The 21,568-nt window shown below is 41.0% G+C and overlaps 2 protein-coding genes across 3 annotated transcripts in view; one reads left to right on the top strand and one right to left on the bottom strand.

Moving 5' to 3' along the window:
• Window positions 1-211: 211 nt before the first annotated feature.
• pofut1 (protein O-fucosyltransferase 1) lies at window positions 212-5,246 on the bottom strand. The gene is made up of 7 exons (XM_076275521.1): window positions 5,111-5,246; window positions 4,667-4,788; window positions 4,183-4,365; window positions 2,382-2,494; window positions 2,082-2,274; window positions 1,605-1,847; window positions 212-1,287 (listed from the first exon to the last, which is right to left on the bottom strand). Exons 1-7 carry the CDS (start codon window positions 5,244-5,246, stop codon window positions 1,096-1,098), a joined length of 1,182 nt encoding a protein of 393 aa, XP_076131636.1. The 3' UTR covers window positions 212-1,095.
• Window positions 5,247-14,267: 9,021 nt separating this feature from the next.
• The window catches only part of plagl2 (pleiomorphic adenoma gene-like 2), a 30,780-nt gene continuing 23,479 nt past the window's right edge, over window positions 14,268-21,568 (top strand). Inside the window, exon 1 of one of the 2 annotated variants that reach the window (XM_076276210.1) lies at window positions 14,268-14,417. The gene's annotated coding sequence lies outside the window, so the exon portion shown is untranslated. Of the gene's footprint in view, window positions 14,498-21,568 lie in introns of both variants that reach the window. The other variant, XM_076276209.1, reaches the window with a different exon arrangement.

Raw genomic sequence — 21,568 nt, 5'->3', positions numbered from 1 at the left:
TTAACGACCCACACACAAATAATTGAATTCCTACTGGTCAGGTAATATGAAGCAGTTTCATTTGTAATGAATGTCAACAGAAACGTTACAAATTAAGGAATGGATAACAGTAAATTGGCTATGATTAAGCCAGGCTAGATGATACAGATCTGACACTGAATGACTGCATTTCTTTAAAAAAAAAAAAAAAAAAAAGTTAAATTGTATTAAAAAAAAAAAATCCCATCATCAACGGAGAGATTTCTTTGGTCCATAATTGATGTAACAAAACATAAAATGGTGTTTGAGAACAACTGCATTACACAGTTAAACATACAATTCCTTTTCAAATAAGCTCATAATTTGTAAAACAGTCACTCCCTTGTTGCTGTGAGAGTAACACATGAAACAGGTAAAATTAATTTCCACGTAAGACCAATATGTGATATGAAAGTACGGTTCATCACTGATGAACAGGCTTATTCTTTACAGCTCCCTGGGCAAAATGGCAAAGACCAACAGCAGCAGCATCAAGCTCTATAATTAGGGTTTGCAGGATCAGTTACCCCTCTCCCCAGTGGCTCAGTTTCCACTGCTAAGGAGAAAGTCAAGTGCATCCCTCATAACTTCACCCAACCCCCTAAACACCCCCATCCATGGCCTTCCCATCAAAGGGTTGTTTTCCAACATACAAACACAATGTGTCAGGTTCAAAAGAATCATCTGAAAATACTGTGCTGCGCAAATCTGTAGCTCAGACAGTCTGCAGTTAACAGTGAACAACCTAGATAGCCATAATAAAGGGAACATGAGAGAATGGCAGCTGAGCTGGAGATAAATACTGAGATAAATACTGAGATGAACTGCGTGCAAAGATCCTGACTGTGCAAAAATTTGATTAAGAGGACACCTAACATGCTGTTGAGAGGGGAAAACAGTGTTTGCTGGTTATCGATCCTCCCTTTTCACATTCTTCCTAACTTTGAACATAATAAAAAAATATATAAATGGCAATCAAGTCCATTATCTTGTTATACCTAAGAATTATAGCTAAATAACCCACCCTGGCATTCTTCATATGGTATGCAGGCCTATCTTTATTGCTTTTGGAAATATTCACAATTCATCATTCTTTCTTCTCTCTGGGTAGTCCATGCCAAAAAATGAGGAAGGGCGACCATGGATATCCCTGTCTCGTTTCACAAAGGCAGAGAACGAGGACACACAGTTTCCAATGAAGTGGTCTGCTTGACTCAGGATGTAGAGGTCTACTTGTGCTGTGTCTGGACGCAGACTGACTACCTTTACCTAGGAATGAAAACATGCCAATAGAGAGCCATTAGTAGCAGTCCTATGAAGCCAAACAAATGACAACCCTCTTTTCTTGAACTTGCCTTAATGACTAGATGGACAACTAACCAGGAAAAAGAAATACTGTAAAAAAAATAGTTTCAAATTGTATTGTAATATTACAAGTTTTGAAATGGAGTACCTGCTTTTTTTTTATAGTAATACAAGTTTTATCACACTTTAATTGGTCGTTGATGACTGGTGTAGCTATTTTGAAACGTATGTGGTGCAAGGTGGAGTGTTTTAGAGTCTACGTTTTTCCTATAGAATCTTACATTGGCCTTGAAGGTCTTCTGGATCTCTGAACTGTAGGACTCGCTGTCGGTTGCTATGTAGATGGACCGAGCAGAGGTCTTCTTGACCCAGAGTTTGAGAGCTCGTCGGATCTCTGCCAGGTCCGGCAGACACATGGGCATAGTGAGGGGCAGAGCGGTCTGCCGGTCGTAACCCACACACTGTGGAGAAGCCATGAAGTGTGGTCCAGCTTCTCCGTTCTGCAGCAGCTTGCAGGCATTTTGCTATGAGGTTCGTGTGAGAAATGGAACAGTAGGGTGAGACATAGAAGCATAAGGGCTGGTCTTACTTGACTTACATGTCAAAGTGCAAGTGCACAGACATAAACGTGATGACTGCATAAAGAAATGCATGAAGAACAATGTGAGTACAGACAAATAAAGATGTATTACAGTATGTCTGGTTTTCAGTTCTAAAGCTGTACTTCATGCTGAACAGTTAACATGATCTCAGCTCACCCAGTCAGAGCCAATCCTGAGGTGAACGCCCACATAGGGTCTGGTTAGGTGAGCAGACATGAGCCCCTCTCCTTCCTGCACCAGGCGGTCTGACCACACCACATATTTCTGAAGGCCTACATGCTCCTCCAGGACAGGGAACTGGGCGGGAGCTCCAGGCAAGGCCAGCACTGGGTGCTCCGAAGGAGGGAACCTGAGAGGGAGAGCGAAGAGTAATTTTTTAATGCCTTCACTGCAGTGGGTGTTATTCAGAAGGAAGTTCATCACACAATGCATGACATGCTTTGATTTAATATATACCTTTTTATCCAATGAGGCTGAAAATAAGCACTGAAGGACAGGCCACCAAATAGCACAGACTTGTCAAACTCTACACCAATGTGATCCCAAAATGGGCCGAAAGGATTCCCATCCTAGAAGACACAAATGCAGTAACTTCAAATGACCCACAGATGGCAGTGTTTATCCACTTTAATTTTGTGAACATTCTATGATTATACCAAAAAAGGAAAAATAATATTTGACATATTTTAGGAATACCTCAATTATACCTATATCAATTGCACCATCAGTGCATAGGGCCTTGCTTGCTCAGTGCGTTACCAATATGGTTTCCTATAAGACACTTTACTTTCTTGGGATGAACCGATTGTGAAATTCACCCTTCGCTAAGTCCCGCCCTCCTTAGTTACTGTTGCTATGCCTGACAAGCTTTAGCACCCTGCACGTCTATTACATAGGGGGAGAACCGGGACTTTTCAATGAAATGTAATTTACAAAGACATCGTACCACACTGAAAGCTAATATTTTGTCACTAGCAACCTACATCTGTCCCCTGTCAAATACAGTTGGAATTTCATCTCTGAACAAAACCGTTCATGAGTTATTTAAGCAGAAGTCGAATGTGCATTTTGTTTCATTCGACTCTCCTGGCCAGAATGAATGGAACAGGCATGGGGGATGAAAGAAACATACCATTTAAGCTATGTACTTCCCACAACTTCAATATTTCACTACATATCATGAATGGTACTTCAAATAGGTGTTATTTTTAATAGATTGCTGATGGGCTATACATCTTGGTGAACGTCTGTTAACAACTTCTTGCCGTTATCGTGAAGCGTGTATCTCGCGGTTATGGAAATATCATGCAATATGCCATTTTTTATAGTTAGAACAATATGTGTTCCCAATTATATCATGTTTCTATAGTGTAACATGTTATTTCATTGTGTGTTTACGTGGGTTAGGGCACCACACATCCAAATAAGTGCCCTTCGTGACCCACAGGCCTTCAGTCTCCATAGGTTAACATGGCAAAACTCGAAAAGCTTGTCAGACCTCCCGTGCCTAGTGACGGGTTGCTAAGCCACGATTGGCCTGTGGCGGTTTTCGGGTGTGGCTTAGCGAAGGGTGAATTCTGTCAAATTATTGATACCATCACTAAAGTGCCCTCAGAAGTGTCCTTTTTGTTGGCCTTTATATGGGAAAAATGTTTCAGTGCCTACTACAGGTATATTATATATGTGTCTTAATGTGTGCCCTTCTAGTGTTGAAAATATAATGCAATGATATACCGTAAGGTGCTCCTTGAAACGGTTTATACTTGTTCCTGACGTGTGCCCTTCCAGGGTGCCATTATGGAGTGCTTTGTATGCCGCCCCTACATGACAGTGATCCAAAGGGTGTTCTTTCCACTACAGAGTGCAATGGAATGACGCACTGCATAGTATAGGCTACTACAGGTGAGAAAGCAAAGAGAAGTGCCGAAGTAGGTGCTGCTCTAGTGAATAAAATGGGATGTGGTGAAGTATAGATTGTCCCAATTTGCAATACCTTAGGGAGGTCTCCTAATAGAAAGACAAACATGCTGCATTTACCTGCCAGAATAATACTAAAAATAAAATCTAACCTAGAAACATTGGTTACATTATATTCAGTTAACCATGTTTGTTTGCAAACATTTCCATGACAAATTAAATCTCTTTCATCATACTTGATACATGGTAGCTTTTTCGTTATCCCTTTTTATTTTTTTGACCCTGCCCATCAAACAGCTGGGGCTCACCACTGTGAGTGGTTGTGTCCCACACATCTCACCTTCATGGGGCAAGTCTTCTGGTCAGGGCTCCTTTGGGCGGCCGATTCAAAGCAGTATGCCATCCTTTGGCCCGGAGGCCAGTGTTTGGGTGCCAGCTTCTCCATGAAGTCCTCCAGGCTCACCACTCTGTGGTATTGACTCAGAGGCTCCAGCTGGAAGAACTCCCTGTATGGGACATGGACCTGACGCAAACATCGACTAGTAAGTTCCACAGCTCTCTATTTCACATTAGAACATGTTAGCAGACATTGCTCACATTTCAATTTGCTTGTGATGCACCCTGCATTCTCGAGCAAAACAACTAAATAAACAAATAGCCTATATGTACAACAAATACAATCGAATCTTCAATAATGCATGGTTCCCCAGACTGGCTACCCCACATGAGATGTATTTATAATCCTTCCTTCCCAACTCAATTTGATAACCTGCCCTATAGGGCTCTGGGCACATAAAGAGAGGAGTCGGGCGTGTGTTGCTTACGTTAGTGTGTGGTGGCGCGTGATGTCGGTAAACAATCCAGGGGGGGACCGCGAGCGTTCGATTCAGCAGTTTAGCAAAGGCCAACGACCCTAGAAAGTGGTCCGCCTGATTGCCGAATCGGCCTGTCACACAAAGCAATACATTCACAAATTACAAGTTAACGGCATTATCTCATCGTGACACTTTGTTACAGCACAATAAATACCACTAATGTTATCTTAAACTTGCAATGTCGTAGGCTCGGGTTTATCTTAATACTAAAACGTTACCTTAAATCGCACACAATAAGTAACCCATGGAGTCAAAACACGTAGTCATTCACAATCTAGCTTTCAATCTATTGCTGAGTGAGATTTTGAGCCTGGTCTGAAGTTAGTTACAATGCTGAATGATCAGAGCTACAATGTTACATTAGCATTATGTTAAGTATAAAGGTCTGTTTACCCATGCATGGACAATACAGAATGTATCCATTTTCATCCCACTTTATTGTTGTGGCATCCGTCCAAATATGTGGAAAGACTACTGTACATAACGAGATTAAAACGCAAAGTTTAAACTCTCCCCATTTAGCCGCCATTGCAGATCATCCACGATCCCAGAATGCATTGCGATATGAGGTTTATTTAACTCTTTGCATTCTGGCAGTGCTTGGGTAGAGACACAACGGCTTGGTTAATTTTGACTAGAGAAAAGAAGTGAAGCAAACTTAGAAGTGAAGCAAACTTAAAACTGAAGAAAATGCTAGGTATCACCATCAAATAACCTGCCAACTGTCAATCAGTGGTGAAGTTTTAACTGAAACGTTTCCATATCGTCTTGCCAAATTCATGTTGCACACCAGCAGAGACGTCTATTTGCTGTTTCACAAAACACCAAAGTAATGCAATCAATCCTACTAATTTTTGAACCATAGACGGTCATTTATTCGTTACAGAAGTTTCACATATTATACATTTTATTTTAACAGTGACCCATTTAAGAGTCATTATCGCGATTCGCGAATTGCACTGTTCTACAGACGAGCATGTTTGTTTATTGTTATAAATAAAATACTATTGCAGAATTTGATGTGCATGCATAGTCTAGGCTACTTATGCATAGCCAAGGCTATTGGAAAATAGAGTAGGCTAGATTTGAAGAGGAATATTTAACTGCAGCCAAAAATGCCAAAAGTTATTGATTATGATCAGGGTTTCAAATAGTTTTATCCCTATTTTATTTAGGATATTTATTTATTGATTTACTATCAAGAAATATCTCCACAAATAGGTTTGTAATAATGTAACACAACATCCATAATACAACTACTGGTTTGGCTATGTTTTAATCAAACCAATGTTAGAATAGTACCCAAAATAGGCAACCTTATTCAGTTTTAAAAGGTTGCTTATATGCCAAATGCTGTCTAAAGTCAGTCACATGTTGATCATCAATGGTAACTACAATGATAACAAGATATAGATGAAACAGTGCTTACATTTACTCAGAGGGTCTGTCATTAAAGACTTCATTAGTAGCGACATGTGTGTGCAACATGTTGTATAACACAGACATGTGGTGAGAAGTGTTCTTAGCCTGGTTTTATTTAATTCCTCTCTCTCTCTCTCTCTCTCTCTCTCTCTATGTGTGTGTGTGTGTGTGTTGAACCGGAGGCTGTTATGTCTGTGTGGAGGTTGTTATCAGAAGATTTTCAATCATTGGTTCATCACCATGTTCATGTTGACAGTGTTCCATCACCAGGACGTGCATCCTGGGTAAAGGTTATCTGAGGTTATGTGTGATTGTATATATAGTAAACAAAAACAAGGAACTGAATGCAGATGTCTGTGATGCCTTGCTGGAGTTAATTGAGTGATAATTGTTTAATTAGCTTTTATTGCAGCAGCATTTAATGCATCCAGACACTGCAAATGTCGAAATTAGAGGTGAACAATGCATACTGTATATCAATCATTCATGTTTCAGTAGAAGTACACATGCATAGGAACATACACACATATGTACAAGCGTCGACACATACTTTGTGACTTTTCAGAATGAAACCTGATGACACATGTGTGAGTGTGCTGAATACTTTATGAAGTAGGTTAATTCCTCATCGGAATGAGGCCTGGTCAATTGCTACCAGGTTGTGGAGTTGAATGGTTGGAAGGCTTTGGTTGGCTGACTGTTATAGATTTTTTTTTCTGTCTCTCAGTCTTGCAAAGAAGAGAGAAGGTTCAAAGCCCACACCCACTCTTCAGTCAACACATCCTGCAGCATTTTTCTTTACTTGTTTTGCTTTTCATTTCATTTCTCTTTTCGTTTCCCTCCATTTCTTGCTTTCTTTGTTTCTTCTCTCTCTTTCTTTCTTCTTCTGTCTGCCTCCTTCTTTGCTTTCATTCCTTCTTTTCCTCTCTTGTTCTGTCCCATCCCCCACGCTCAGAGTCTCGCACACACAGTTTTTCATTGTTAGAGATGACAGCAGTGATAACAATGCAAAGCACCGCTCAACTCTCTCACTGCAGTTCTGAAACTTCCTTCAGGTGGGAGACTGAATCAGATCCCTTAAAGGGCATGACAGAAGTTAAAAACACACCAGGTTTCTACTTCAAGCCTTTGCTTTCTGTTGAACTTGCGAAAAGAGAGAAGAATTTTCTTTAAATCTTATCAAAGTGTTTCAAAAGCAGACATACAATTACTGCACATTGAATAAAATAAAATAAATTGCTCTTAACCCCTAAAGTGTTAGCATGCAAATAATCCCTCTTATCACTGCTACCATATCTCAATTTCAGTCTCTCTTTGTCCATGATCCATTATTCCGATCACATTTATCCATTTGTGAGATGGTTTTATCCAAGGAAATTATATGTAACATTAACCTTACCCTATGCAGATGGCTGAAGAAGAAGGCAAAAACATATTAATTGTCAGAGCACAGTGCATGTGATACGATATAAGCCGATATATATGTGCGGCAATAGATACAGAGCCGCAGATCCAGATCCGAGAGAGACCTGATGCAGCGCAACATTTTGGTTCTACTTCAGCGGTTTAATACTGCAGGAGCTGATTAGAAAAGAACTTTAGGACTTCTCAGGAGTCAGGACAAACTATGATTAACACAGCTGAAAAGACTGTCTTATAACTTGAGTTGGAGGTGGATGATCTTTCATCCAAAGATTCCTGTGAATGCTGGATACATTGGGTCCCATTCAAACCTAAATCCATGGTAAAAGTGCACTACATTTATGGGCCATGGTTAGAGTAAAACTAATAAATATAGCATAGATAAATATAGGCCTATAACATAAATTAACTTTTGACAAAGAAATTCCTTATGTGGTTATGAATGAAAGGTGAATACATCAATCAATCGAACAGCCTCCTCAAAAACATTCTTTCAGACAACAGATCTATATCCAGCGTGGTTTAGGCTTTAAAAATGTAAAAATGCAATTAAAAAAACTTTTGCAACTTCTCCTATAACTAATCTATAATCTTTGGCAGCAGACCATGTGAAGGTTGTGACGTCGATGAGTTTAAGGGGAAACACCAGGTCCACCCATGCACCTTATCAGTCCAGTACAGATTCGGAATTTAGAGCACCCTGTGTGTGATACCAGTGAGCACTGACTAGCTACTGGGCTACAGCCCTGTGAACAGTCCTCACTCCCATCTCTGTCGGTCTACTCCCTGACCCTCCCTATACCTTTCTGCTCTCTTATATGCAAAGCTTGCAAAAATTGCCATTGCACACATGCTCACATATCTTTAACTTGCACATGGGGTGTCACCCAGACACTCTGCTACCATGCCAATAAGAACAACCCTTTGCTAAATTGTGGTGATTTGTCTATTTGTTCTGCTTCATTTTTTATTTTCATTTTTTTTTTACACCAGCAGATAGGAATTTTAAAACAACACAATGTAGTTAATTTACCTTAAAATAATTGCTTCACTTCTTTTGATGATTTGTGGACTCATATCAGGCAGAATTGTATCTCTGTTGATATAGACACACCCCCAGAATGCCTGGTATAGTACTATGTAGCTCCCTTGTTCCGACCAGGAACATCACAATCAGAACATGACCCCTTTTTGTCAGTTTTTAACACATTTGGTAACCTCTTAGCACTAAACAGGTACCCGGTGCATTGAAAATTTATGAAAAGAAGAAATCCTACATTGGGTCCTAATGGGCAAAGTGTATTCAGTCTATGAGCAAAGTTCTCATGCATGAACTTACAGAATCATGTGGCATGAGACCCACTGCTGTTTATGCTTAGGATCTTTCTCATGGTATTACATTTGCAAATAGAAGTTGTGTAGTAATTAAGCAAGCTTTAGTTTGACTTTAGACTTTGCACTTTGCCCAGCATTTAAATTAGGGACCATTGAACAATTACTGCAATGGTGCTTCTGCCATTTCTCTTGTATTCTTTCTTGGCAGTCAGTGTAGACATTGTAGACAAGTTGAGTCAAGGTTATCGCCTGCATATTTCCAATATACTTGACAACTCCTTTGCTTTAAATATATGATCTATAACATATGATATAATATATGATCTTGGGTTTGAAAATGGTCACAATTTACCTGTTTGGTTGGCGATAAAATCTCTGTTAAAGCTGAGAAATTTTTTATTTTGTAAGTCGCTTTGGACAAAAGTATCTGCTGAATTCCATAACCCTAACCATAACCGAATACTTAGAGAGAAGGAGGAAAACATTTGGATGACTGACATAGATGAAATAGTAGGTAGAAGTCAGAGGTAAGGTAGAGGCAGAACTAATTTAAAAGAATCTACTTGACAGATCTACAGTTTATTTGTTTAACGTTACAATTACTTTTATCAAGAATAGATGTCAAGTATCAGCGGGTACTGCAGATGCTCATTTCTGGAGACCACATCTTTTCCCATGAATGGGGAGAGACCAAACTAAGACATGTCCTTTGTGTTATTTTCAGTTTCAGCATCATCCTGTGCAAGGGGTTTAACCACAGAGTGGAAACCAAGTAAACCCTTACCCGGAAATGGATGGCAAAATGGGAAAAGTACAAACCTGATGAGACTCTGCATCGTTTACATAACAAAACCCCAATGAAAGCCATGGGGGAAATGACAGAGTTGTGAGTGGTGTATATGCGTGGAGCCAGGGATGCTTCTGCTTTCACACACTCTCTGTTGCTGATGATGACTCGCTTGGTGGTTTCACTGTGCGTCTAAGCTGTTTATCACCAACCTCTGGTAACATAAACGTCCCATCTGTTTTTAACCAAACACGTAAAATGGCCCCAGCCCATTCCCCACCAGTCTGGTACTTGGTATAGAGAAGGAGCCTCCGCTTTGCTTTTTTTCTGCCTTTGCATCATTCTGGTGGCAAGGAAATCCAGTCCAGATGTGTACAAATCATCTCTGTGACTAATTGCCATTGTTGTCATCGATGCCTCTCTTACGTGGCTTTTTTTTCTCTATAATGGCAGGTCAGGCTTTTGCAAGTGTTGGGTTCTGCTTAAAGACAGAAAAGTAATGGAGAGGAGCGAAGTGACAGGGAGAGATAGAGAGAGAGGGAAAAGAGAGGAAGAGGTAAACTGGGATGACACTGGAAACTGTTTGGGATTAGACTACTGGCTGTGCCCATGTAAACAGCTGCAGATGTTCCAAGAATGCCCACCAAAATGTGTCTATGTTATTTAAAAACATCCTCCCTGTTCCTCTGCGTTTACTATGTTTCTTCTCCTACTTTTTGAAATAATGGTATTCGTTCTCAAAAATGGCGAAAGCTGATGCCTGGAGTTACTAGTGTTAATCAGACCTAATTAAGCAGTGGTCAGAGAGTCATAGAGGACGGGCAGAACTTTGAAACGCACTCTGCTCTTGTTCTTAATGGCTTTTTTTTTTACAAGCTTCTGAGATGGCGAGTGAGGTTGGGTTGGGGCAGAGGGGGTGGGCAGGGCAGTAAGGCAACCAGACAGGCAGGCATGGGGCAGTTCCGGTGCTGTGCAACATTTCAGCGGGTATTGAGGTACTTTAAAATCAATCTGGAGCTTCCAAATAACAGACCACCATTACGCCGCAATCAGACCAAATGGTCTGACCACAGTGCTCTAAAAAATAGGAAACAAATAAATAAACAAGCATATAATGAAAGAAGACTCACGCTTTCATGCTGGCACATTGTTTCCCCATTTTCAGAATGTGGTTACATTTAAATATTCTTTGGTCTTGGTTTAAGATGGAGAAAGTAGCGCTAACAATTTAATCATACATTGTGGGACGGTGGTGAGATGAGAACTGATGGCCAACCATTTGAGAATAACAGTGATTTATTAAATGTCTTTGCAGTCAATGTATTCATCACATAGGACCACTGGTTAGCATTAAGAAATTCATCATTCGTAAGCAAACATAGGGAATATCAGTAGGTTGACATCATGCCATCAGTTAGTCATTTCCAAACACTGTAAACATGATGAGGTGTCATCTCCTAACCTTGTCCTTTTGCCTGTCCCATAAGTGTACATCTTAATAAGTAAGTGTCTGAAAAAAAAAACATCACAAACAATCCTTCAATACAGGAATGCAATATTAACAAATATACTGCATCATAATATAGGGGACTCTCCCTCTGTTTCCACATGTTGTTCTGTTTCCATATACCTGCTATGAAAGGCAAAATGGTTTAGATTTTTACAAACATTAACTTCCCCCTGTAGAACAATAGCTCTGCAAGCTAATTATTATGTGTCACATTTATACATGGCCACTGAGAGATTAGCCACATATATCAAGATATGGTTCAAGAAAGAATATAAGGCACTTCGACATAGCATGTCCTTTCCAGATACTGTAAATAAACACACACAAAACAATAATATGATGATACAATTCATATGTGTCATTTTCTTATATCTCCTCATAGTTTGGTGTGTGATGAAACTCTCTGTCAGTTTTCTAACAGTTCACAAGAGCATTTTAATGCTACAAAGCCTGACAGTCAATGGGTGAGATACAGAGATAAATCTACAGAAAAACACATCAACAACCAAAAGGAACAGAGAGCATAACTTTTGCCTTTAATTTATAGTTTTGTTAGAAGTGATTAGTTGGGAAAAAATGTTATTCTGAATAGAAATGTTCTATACTGTTGATTAGACAACACCTTGTTGTCCAGCTTGCATGAAGTCCTGGATGTAACACCTTATTTGATCAAAAGATTTCTGGGGAGGTTGGGCATGAATAAAATAAAAAAATAAAGACTTATGATGATAAAGGCAAACAACTGACTTCATATTTCTCTTTAAATTGTGGTTTCCCCTTTTATCTTGTTCTTCACTATAAAAAGGAATGGCCAAGAGTGATTAGAACTAATTTAAAGGGGGGGGGGGGGGGGAGCTTGGAACTGGAACTTACAGGACTGCAGAACTGCTAAAGTACTGCTAAACTACTAAAGATCACATAGATAAGTCATCCAATTCTAATCATGCTGATCCAAATGACTTGAAAACAAAGTGAGAGAAATTATTGCAAAACAAAGAGAAAAAGCACAAAAATTATTGGGAGACATTGGAGTTTTATTTGGCAATCATCTGCCTTTGTGTATGATTTCAGCTGTGTTATATAAAACATTAAACGCGTTGTCTTAAGGTGCGATTAATTTGTTATAACTAAATGCCATGAGCAACTTTGAAAAAGCTCATTTCCGTTTCACTCTTCTTTAGAATGGGCTACGAAATATTTTCAGACGAAAAAAAACAGTTGATGTTTGAACATCTAGAAATGCATTGCATTAATGATGTTTTTGAAGTCCACAGTGGAAATGGTTATCACATGCGTATCCCGCAGTTGCAATAGGCGGCTCAGAAAAAAATATGGCAGAACTATTTTAATTGATCCAACTTCTCCCCTGTCTGGGAAATATCATGTAACGAATATTTGATCTGTCGAAAACAAATAGATCAAAAATAACTTTTAAGAGCACAGAAACCTATTCTCTTGACCAACCCTCTGAGGCAAAACAAACAAAAAAAACATTTCGTTAGAAACTACCTGATGTTATTAGTCCACATGATGAATAGATGTCCTCTTATTGTGAATTGCTTTCAAACACTCACTAATTCCAAAAATCTGAAATCTCATGATATGATTACCATCCTATTACGCTTTGGAATTAGTAGGCAAAGGCAACTACCCTTGCGTAACCGGACCATCCGGAGGTATTTCTCTAGACATGAAAAAAACTTGGAAACGTGCTCTCGCAGCAAAGCATTGAACACGCCGAGGGGCTTATTGAAGACCCTTGCTCCCCAACCCCCTACTCTCCCGCTCTCTTTCTCACACACACACACACACACACACACACACGCACGCACGGACGCACGCACGCGCACACGCAAGCACACACACACGCACACAAACACCCACACCCACACGCACACACACCCATCCGCGGGTCGCAGGCATGTGGATGAGAACGGGGAGGGGGGTGGGGTGATGAGGAAACGAGTTGGTATGCCCTGGAAGTAATTCTTTCGCCCCAAAACACAAGGTGAAACGGGACCACCAGAGCATCGCACGTGGGACACCACTGACTATTCCCTTAGAGCTTCTCTGGGGGAACGTCAAGCTCAGTTGTGCTGATTCCATACAAACAATTTTGTTAAAAAAGAAATCATCTGAGTGTTGTCAATTAAGTTGTTATTGTAAAGATCCTACAACCTACCCTGCCATCTACAGTGTTCTGCTGAAGCCTGTAAGGGTTGTATAGGCTATGCATTCCAACCTTCGTTTTTGAGCGTTATATGTGACGAAAATAAGACGCTGTTGATACTTTAATATGCATGTATTGGCATATGTATATTTTTGAGCAAGCTTCACGTGGATGTGTCTCCTCCATGGAACCCACTCCCCTACCCCCCCTTACACTTAGCTTTCCTATGACCAATTTGCCTAGATTTTAACAGGAAAACTCTCACATGATTTAAAGTTACACTCTAACCTCATAGGCTACATGTGCTTAGCCTAAATAGATTCATTTATTTATTTTTAAGGAAACCTGTGAAGTTGTTATATCAATTGGTTACCACGCTACAATAGCCTACCAAACTGTAAGAATATGACAATGAATTAACATGTAAAATCTAAAGAACTAAAATAATCTTACATAGGCAATAGAAAGTTTCTAACTGTAAGATATGTCTTACATTTGCAAATCAAAGAGCCATCCCAATTAAATTGCCAAATCTAGGCTATTTCTGTTATAATGCATAACACATAACTGGTTGAAATTGTGATATCTCAATAAGCGTACATGTATTTCCACACGCTTCAAAAGAAACATCAGGTATCAGTTACATCGATCTAATCTGTGTTTAAATTAAATTTAGATTTCGTTGTTAGGCTATCGTCGTCTGTTGACACTGTCACCCAAACGTAATTTTAAAAGTTATATTGGGCCGTTGATTTTTCGATTGGAATATGTTTGACGCCACAGCTGAAGATTATTTATTTATTATTATATTCAATGTACGGTCAACGACAACGGAAAAAAACAGTTTACCAGCCCCAGTAAAAAAGTTTGTGAAAGTGGCCTGACGTCACACTCCCACAATGCTCGCGCCCCACAACTCTGCTGCTGCAGCCTGAGGAGAGCGAGACACACTCAGGCCCCGAAAAAAGAAAAAATATAGAAAAAATTGGAAAAAATAATAAAACAACAGATCGAGGGGAGAAAGACCGGGAAAGGTGGCGTGGGGGCTCCCACGGTAGGTTTGCGCCTAGTCGGTGATGGAATGTTACCGGGGTTCCTTGTGAAATTGACTAATGCGGTGCTGGAAAGTTTTTGGTGGGTAACTGCTCGTTTTCCTGCAAGTCCTCATAATGTGGCTGCACGTTCTGATGTGTGCATGTTTTTTTTAATAAGATCTTGATAATTAATGCGCTTATTTTCTTCAAATGTCGATACCATGCCGATTACGAGACCTCGCTGACATAGAATGTGATGTTATTATCTTCGGATCGGACGTCATTTATTTTTGGTTATTTTGTGAAAGCGTGTACAAGCTTCGGGTATTTAATTTTTAATTACGTGATCGGCTGGTCCTCCGAAGCTCTGTCGATAAATATGTTGTAGAGAATAATGATTTTAGTTGTAAACAAAATGTATTGGGTGCTTGCTGGTTTCGGCTGTGTCGATTGATGTTCTGTGTGCGTTTTGAGTAAACAGCTGAATTTTAAGTAATTTCTGAATATTTATGGTTCGGAGCATGTCTCTGTAGTCGGTTAGAGAGAACGAGGGAGAGATAGAAGTTGGAGGAACGTCTTCGTGCTTGAAACACTTCGTATAAAGCAACAAATAAGTTTGTGGAAGTTCAACTACAATGCAACATGTATCGATTTGTGCACCGTGTTAAAATGTATCAACTCATTACGACACAACGTGTCAGAAACGTAAAACTGTCAAATAATGTCTTTCGCTGGTCTTGTCTACGAGGTTTCTTCTATGCTGTAATGGTTTATCTGCCAGGCGAGTCGTCATTTGTTTGTCAGTGATCGGATGTTACAGGGCGGATTGTGCATCGATGTGACTTTGTGTCCTTTGCCTTGTGTGTGTGGGCTTCTGCACGGTTCTGGGCATTTAGGATACCCCTAAAAGTAGGAGTGGTGTCTTCATTGAACTGTAGAAGCACTGGTTGTTTTATAGGCTTCTGCAGTTGTTGTAGGCTGTATTGATTAAGATGTGTTCAGTAGCCAACGGCATGTTGTCATGGTTAAGTTCTGTCTCTATAGATATAGCGTGCAGGGCATAGCCTACATTTTAACCATTGGGCTCGGAGAAGACTTCTGTAGCCTAGTTGTTCGTTCTCAGTGCCAGGCCTGATGTGTCAGAATTGAACCTTCCTTTATCAACTCTTATCTTTAACTAAGTTTTGTTTATAGACTAAATGAGATCAACTGTCAAGAAATCAAACTATTAGCCCCCTGCACTATAGGCACGTCTGTGTATGTCTACTGTTGTTCTGGATACATCAATCTTGCAAAAGAGAAGGAAAGACAGGCCCCCCAAGAAGTTGACTCTATGTGAACACGTTTCTTGGTTTTGAATGGACGTCAACTCCCTCGTGTGTTGCTACAACTGTATAAAGTGTTAACGTTGACGTTATATCTAGCTAGAACACCTGTGGTTGTTACAGGCCATATGGAGGCACATGTTCCAACGCCGTCACTATAGCCTACCTTCAGGAGGTTGTCCCTAAAGAAGGTAGCCTAGCCTTTTTTAGTTATGTACACAATACAAGAACTATTTCACATGTCTCTTTGAGGAGTAAAGCAGGCATGTCACTTCACTGATAGCCTACTGTTGTATTCATATTCGCTAACTCAGTGTCGACGCCATAACCGCAGCCAGTTATTCTATGTAAACATTAAAACTCACTGAATTGGTCTGAACTATGCACAAAAACAGAACGGAAGCAAAACTTGACCAAAACTTCCTTACAGGCCCACGCGCGGGCAGGTTAGAGAGCACGTCCTCGGATCTGTCACAGGCGTGCTCCATCAAGGCCCACTTCCACTGCCTCGAGCTACATAATAAGGAAATGGAAGTGAGATCGTCACGAGACAATGCCTTTGTTATTTACATTGCTGTGTCTTGCAAGTTGAAACGTATATTTTCTGTGGGTACTTGTATGTAGGGCGACGTGTTCACACGTTACATAGCTTCTCATAGAAAAATATATGATGAAAGACTAGTGCAATTAAATTTGTTCATACCTCATGAGACACTTTTCAGATCTCTCAAATCATTGTGCTCTTCGAAAATAAAGCATACCAGTGGAATGATGAAGTGACATGTATACTTAGACCTGCTTAAACATTGTGATGTTTTTGAAAGAAAACAAATACACTAAAGTACCTTGAAGCCAAGCATTATATTGAATGCATTAGCCTATATAATGCTTGTTTCCTAGTTAAAATAGAATTTATTCAAACTAAATTGTCACATTAAATTACTAGATATGGTTATATTAATTAAACATAAAACTTCTCAGACTCCAACCTAAATTCAAAACAACAAAACACTTTCTTTACTGGATTTCCTTTCAAACTGAACATTTGCATCGCTTTTCAGATGAATCAGACATAATCTGCGAGGTGATAGGACGAGCTCAGCGTGATGTGTGAGAACGTTTATCACCGTCAAACAAAAGTCGCACCACTTTTCATGCTACATCTGTCCATGTGCTCTTTGAAAAGGCAGCACACTACATGCCTGGTGTGTGTGTGTGTGTGTGAGAGAGAGAGAGAGAGAGAGAGAGAGAGAGAGAGAGAGAGGATACATGTGCGTTGAGGGGGGTTTTCCTCTGAAAACATCCCACAATCCCTTGCACCTCTGTGGGTAGTAGCCTGATTATCATGAGAAAGGAGCATCAGTTGGACTGATGGGAGGAACAGCCTTTGGAGAGGACAAGCGCTAGTTAATAACCAGGGGAGACTTTGCTAAATCCCTGATCCTGCTCACTGGGCCTTGCTACCTTTGGGATGTGTGCAGGGCTGGATGTTGCTGCCCAAGTGATTAACATATGAGCGGATGTTAGCTCTAGAGCAACATGAATATTGTTATTTATTTTGTTTTAAGTGCTGCGTGAGAAAAACTGCTCCACTGAGAGCCTGAGAACTCTGTTGAGTGTGTGTGTGTGTGTGTGTGTGTGTGTGTGTGTGTGTGTGTGTGTGTATGTGTGTGTGTGTCTGCCTGTGTATGTATGTATGTATGTATATGTGTGTGTGTGTGTGTATGTGTGTGTGTGTGTGTCCATCCACATTGTCACAAGAGAGAGACTTTGCATAGTTGCGTGATGCACAGTGTATGTGTGTGCGAGCACATGTGTCATGCGAGTTAGGGGTTATTTATTTGGCCTTTAGTGTTTCATGCACAGTAGTCAGGATGACTGTTGAACTCTGGGGGTGCTTTGGACCCCCACTCACCCCATAAAACAAAACACGTAGGGAGCTAGAAGGAAGGAGGGGTAAAAAAGAAAGAGAGAGAGAAACAGGGAGGGGAGAGGAGAAAGAGACGAGAGATAACATCAGGCCAAGTTCACAGGACTACTATCACTCCCAACAAATCCCCAGTACCGCTCAACAGCCTAGCCAGATAGTTATCTATGTGTACAGAAACTAAAACATCCCTTTTGGCCCCAGATGCAGGACCTCACCAGTTTATTCCCAAGTGTTGCCTACCTACATTATAGGACTGGGAATGAACTAGAAAGAGTTGTGTGATTTCTTTACACTTTGAGAGTCTTCTGTGTTTGTAAGGCTATCAGTGGTCTGAGGAATTATGTTTCATTGCTTTGAATTGAAGATCACTCAGAAGAGAGGGGAATATCTGTGATTTTACATATAAGGTACTTTAGGGATTATGAATGTTGAGACTTTTTCGTGAAACACATGCATAGAAGGTGCAATAATCACAATGTAATTTGGGCTGGTATGTTTTATTTGTGTAATATATTCATTTTGAGGGGGTCTTCATTTGTGGGAGTTACATGTGCTCTTATTGTTGGAAACTGTAGAATTATAAACACTTGGGTTTGTGTTGTGAATCCCTCGGGAACTTAATCAAAACGGTTCGTAAGAATCAGTTTTATTTTTGCTGTATCCGTTTTAGAAGAGCCCAGAAAAGAGTTTAATCTGCAACAGTGACATTTATCTTGTAAATGTAATTAAGCTTATGCTATATGCTTCAGGGTCCAACGTAATAATGTTTATTTGAAGGACAGATGTTAACCATTGTTTCTATGTCCTCTGGGCATTTGGAGACTTTGTGGTATGTTAACATTTGTTGACAAATTAGAAAGCCTAGACACATAAGCAAACACATTTAAATGCCTGTATAGCTGTGTGAACCTTACAGCTATATATAATCATTTAGATTCATTTTAATTTTTACCAACTATACAAAAAATACTTTGCACTTTGTGTATGTTTTGTGTCTTGTACATAAACCTGTGCGTGAAGACAAACTTGAGATAACCTGGCTAACCTGTGTCTTGTACTGGACATACGCTGGTGTTTTTTTTATGACCTGAAGGCAGGGGCTCGCACCCCAAGTAACATATAAACGATAATGGCCACAATCTCAGGCACAAGCTCAATTGACTCTTTTGGGAAATATCGCATACCATAGCCACGCGTGCTGTTTTTGGCAGCAAAGCCTAAAGAGGGACTAATGCTCTCGAGCAGACAGATAAAAAGAGTGACGGAAAGCAGACATCCCGCATGCAGGGATGTTCACACATTAACCCATCTGCTGTGTCTGTCGAAAAAAAAAAAAATACAAACACGCACACACACAAACACACACACACAGAAGCACACACACGCACATACACATACGCACACATACAAACACTCACTCACACACACACACACACACACACACAGATCTCTTTCTCTCTTTTTCTCTCTCCTTTTTCCCTCTGTCTGACATTGTGCTTAAAAAAGCGGTCACTCCCAATCTTAAACTTTTTTACAGCTGACACCATATACACATATATGATCACACATTACCACAGCAACTATATAAACAGAATGCATATACAGCACACATGGCAGCCTTTTGCACATACACATGGTCACACATGAACAGCAACAGAGGGTTTTTCGGCTGGCATACATTCTGACGGCACTTGCAGTATGCGGCGTCTGAAATAGTAAGAGGACGCTAGATGCTTGAACCACATACTGCCACTGTTCCTGTCGGAGCTTTTTCTGGGAAGAGTCAGGCAGCTGTGGCTTTTCAGGACTCAGTTCCATCCATCACGGAGCACCCATGGTTTACACCACACACACACACACACACACACACACACACACGCGCACGCACAAACACACATACGCACAAACACACACACACCCCTCCTTCTGCTAGTTCTGTCTTTCTACTTGCCTCTCTCTCTTTCCCTCTTTTCTCACTCTCATTCTTCTCTCTCCATCTTCTTTTCTCTCTCAATTCCTCTCATCTCTGAACATGAGATTTTGTGTGCCGGCTTTTTCTTCTTTCATGTTTTCTTGTAAATTTGCAAGGCTCTACTTGTATCCTAGTGCTGTATGTTATCCTATCATAGAGATCTAGTATTCTAAATAGAACGCCGATGCCTCAGAAATGTGCAGTGAAACACCATATGTGTAAAACAAGCAGAGACACATGCTAGCTCCATCAGACTAAAAATATTGATAACATGCTCACCCGCTTACTCATTCACTTACTCACTTCATTCACTTGTTCCTCCCCTCCTGCACACATCCACTCACTTTCCCTCTCTCTCTCTCTTCAGTCACTTCCATCGTGACACATTCTCCTTATCCACCCACTCAGGTGTTCATGGACTCATTCATTCTCTCTCTCTCTGACTCTGTCTTTCACTCTCTACCTCTCTGGTATTTTCACTTCCCTGGGCATTTCACTTGTTTTGTTTACCCACTTGCGCAGGTGCCAGACAGTGTGTTACTCTGTGAGAAACGGTACTGTGCCTTGCTGTTCAGCTGCAGATTGCCCCAAGACAGACAGCCACACTTGTGCGTGACAAAGGCTTATCTCTCATATGATCTCATTATCTCACAACGAGCGCATTGGTCTTTTGGTCTAGCTCCATGGCGTAACGGCACTTTCCCCGCTCTGGAGCGCGCGTGTGTGGGTGTGTGTGTGTGTGTGTGTGTGTGTGTGTGTGTGTGTGTGTGTGTGTGTGTGTGTGTGTTGGTCTCTTGCAGACACAGATTTACTCTTGATCTGACACTCCATCTTGGTCTCTCTCTCTCTCTCTCTCTCTCTCTCTCTCCAAACAGTATTATTTTTCCATCTTATATTTGGGGGCAAAGCAGGCGGTGACTCCAGGGTCGTTGAGTTTTCTTGCCCCTGCATGCTATAAATGTGCTCTGGCTGAACCTGAGCGGCGCTCGAGCAGTCGGTGCTGCGCATTAACCTGGACCTGAAGAGCGGCGCTCGCGGGCCCCTCAATGCAGAGAGAGAGGGGGAGAGAGAGAGAGAGAGAGGCCAGTCATGTGTGGAGCACGCAGCGATCTGGCAGTGCCACCGTATGAGTCAGCAAACGGCAGGAAACCTGAGAGCTGGGACGAGGGAGAACGAGCGGTTATCGTCGCCGCTGCAGTTGAAAAAACAAAATGGTCTCATGACTTAACACAGCAGAGAGAGAGAGAGAGAGAGGAGGGAAGGAGAGAAAAAGAGTGTTGCCCTGATTTCAGAAGACACATCCCTCCTTTTCTCCCTCGTCTGAAGTGATTTTTAATGCCCTCTCAGTCCCACCCTTTTTGGTAATCCCAAAGCCCACACTCATCAGGCCTGGCCCAAACGAAGGGAAACTGAAAAACAGAACAGCGCTCTGCAGTGAGCCAAAGAGAGCCTGTTTGAGACGATAGTTGACTGTGCTGTAAGCACTCCAAATCACACTCTCCTAATGAACAATTTATTGGCTCAGAAGAAAATTCTGGACAACTTTCAGAAATCTAATATTAGGCATAATATTTGTTAAATAATGACCTGACCAGCCTCACCCAAAGAATAGTGTGAGAAGACCACAATGAGTTTGAAACACTGACACAAACATGTCAAGTGTATAGAGAGAAAGAGAGAGAGAGAGAGAAAGAGACAGAGAGAGAGCAAGAGAGAGAGAGAGAGAGAGAGAGAGAGAGAGAGAGATAGCGTCCACCTCACTCAAGACATGAACTCATGTAGCCCGGACTGTCCCCGCCTCTCTGGCCACCCACAGCCCAGTGCTATACCTCATCACCCCTGTGGCCTACAGTAGTGCATTGTGCCGTAAGTGTGGGCCGCCTACACCACCGCTGCACTTTTAATGTGCTTTATTGCTGTCCTCTGTCACGGTGGAAGAGGGTC

The sequence above is a fragment of the Alosa pseudoharengus genome, unplaced genomic scaffold (assembly GCF_046254945.1).
Source record: "Alosa pseudoharengus isolate Yale_2024_CS ecotype anadromous, Long Island Sound unplaced genomic scaffold, YU_APseudo_1.1 YU_APseudo_1.1_scf_9, whole genome shotgun sequence".
Taxonomy (NCBI): Eukaryota; Metazoa; Chordata; class Actinopteri; order Clupeiformes; family Clupeidae; genus Alosa; species Alosa pseudoharengus.
Note: the sequence above shows the minus strand (reverse complement) of the source record. Positions and strands in the feature narration are given on the sequence as shown.

What these genes read in the sequence shown, in the direction of transcription:
- pofut1 (XM_076275521.1), bottom strand. Translation starts at nt 5,246, where the DNA reads ATGGCGGCTAAATGGGGAGAGTTTAAACTTTGCGTTTTAATCTCGTTA. An exon ending in ACGCGCCACCACACACTAAC is followed by an intron (nt 4,366 to 4,666) that starts GTAAGCAACACA and finishes TGTTTGCGTCAG; the next exon opens with GTCCATGTCCCATACAGGGA. An exon ending in AGAAGACTTGCCCCATGAAG is followed by an intron (nt 2,495 to 4,182) that starts GTGAGATGTGTG and finishes TGTGTCTTCTAG; the next exon opens with GATGGGAATCCTTTCGGCCC.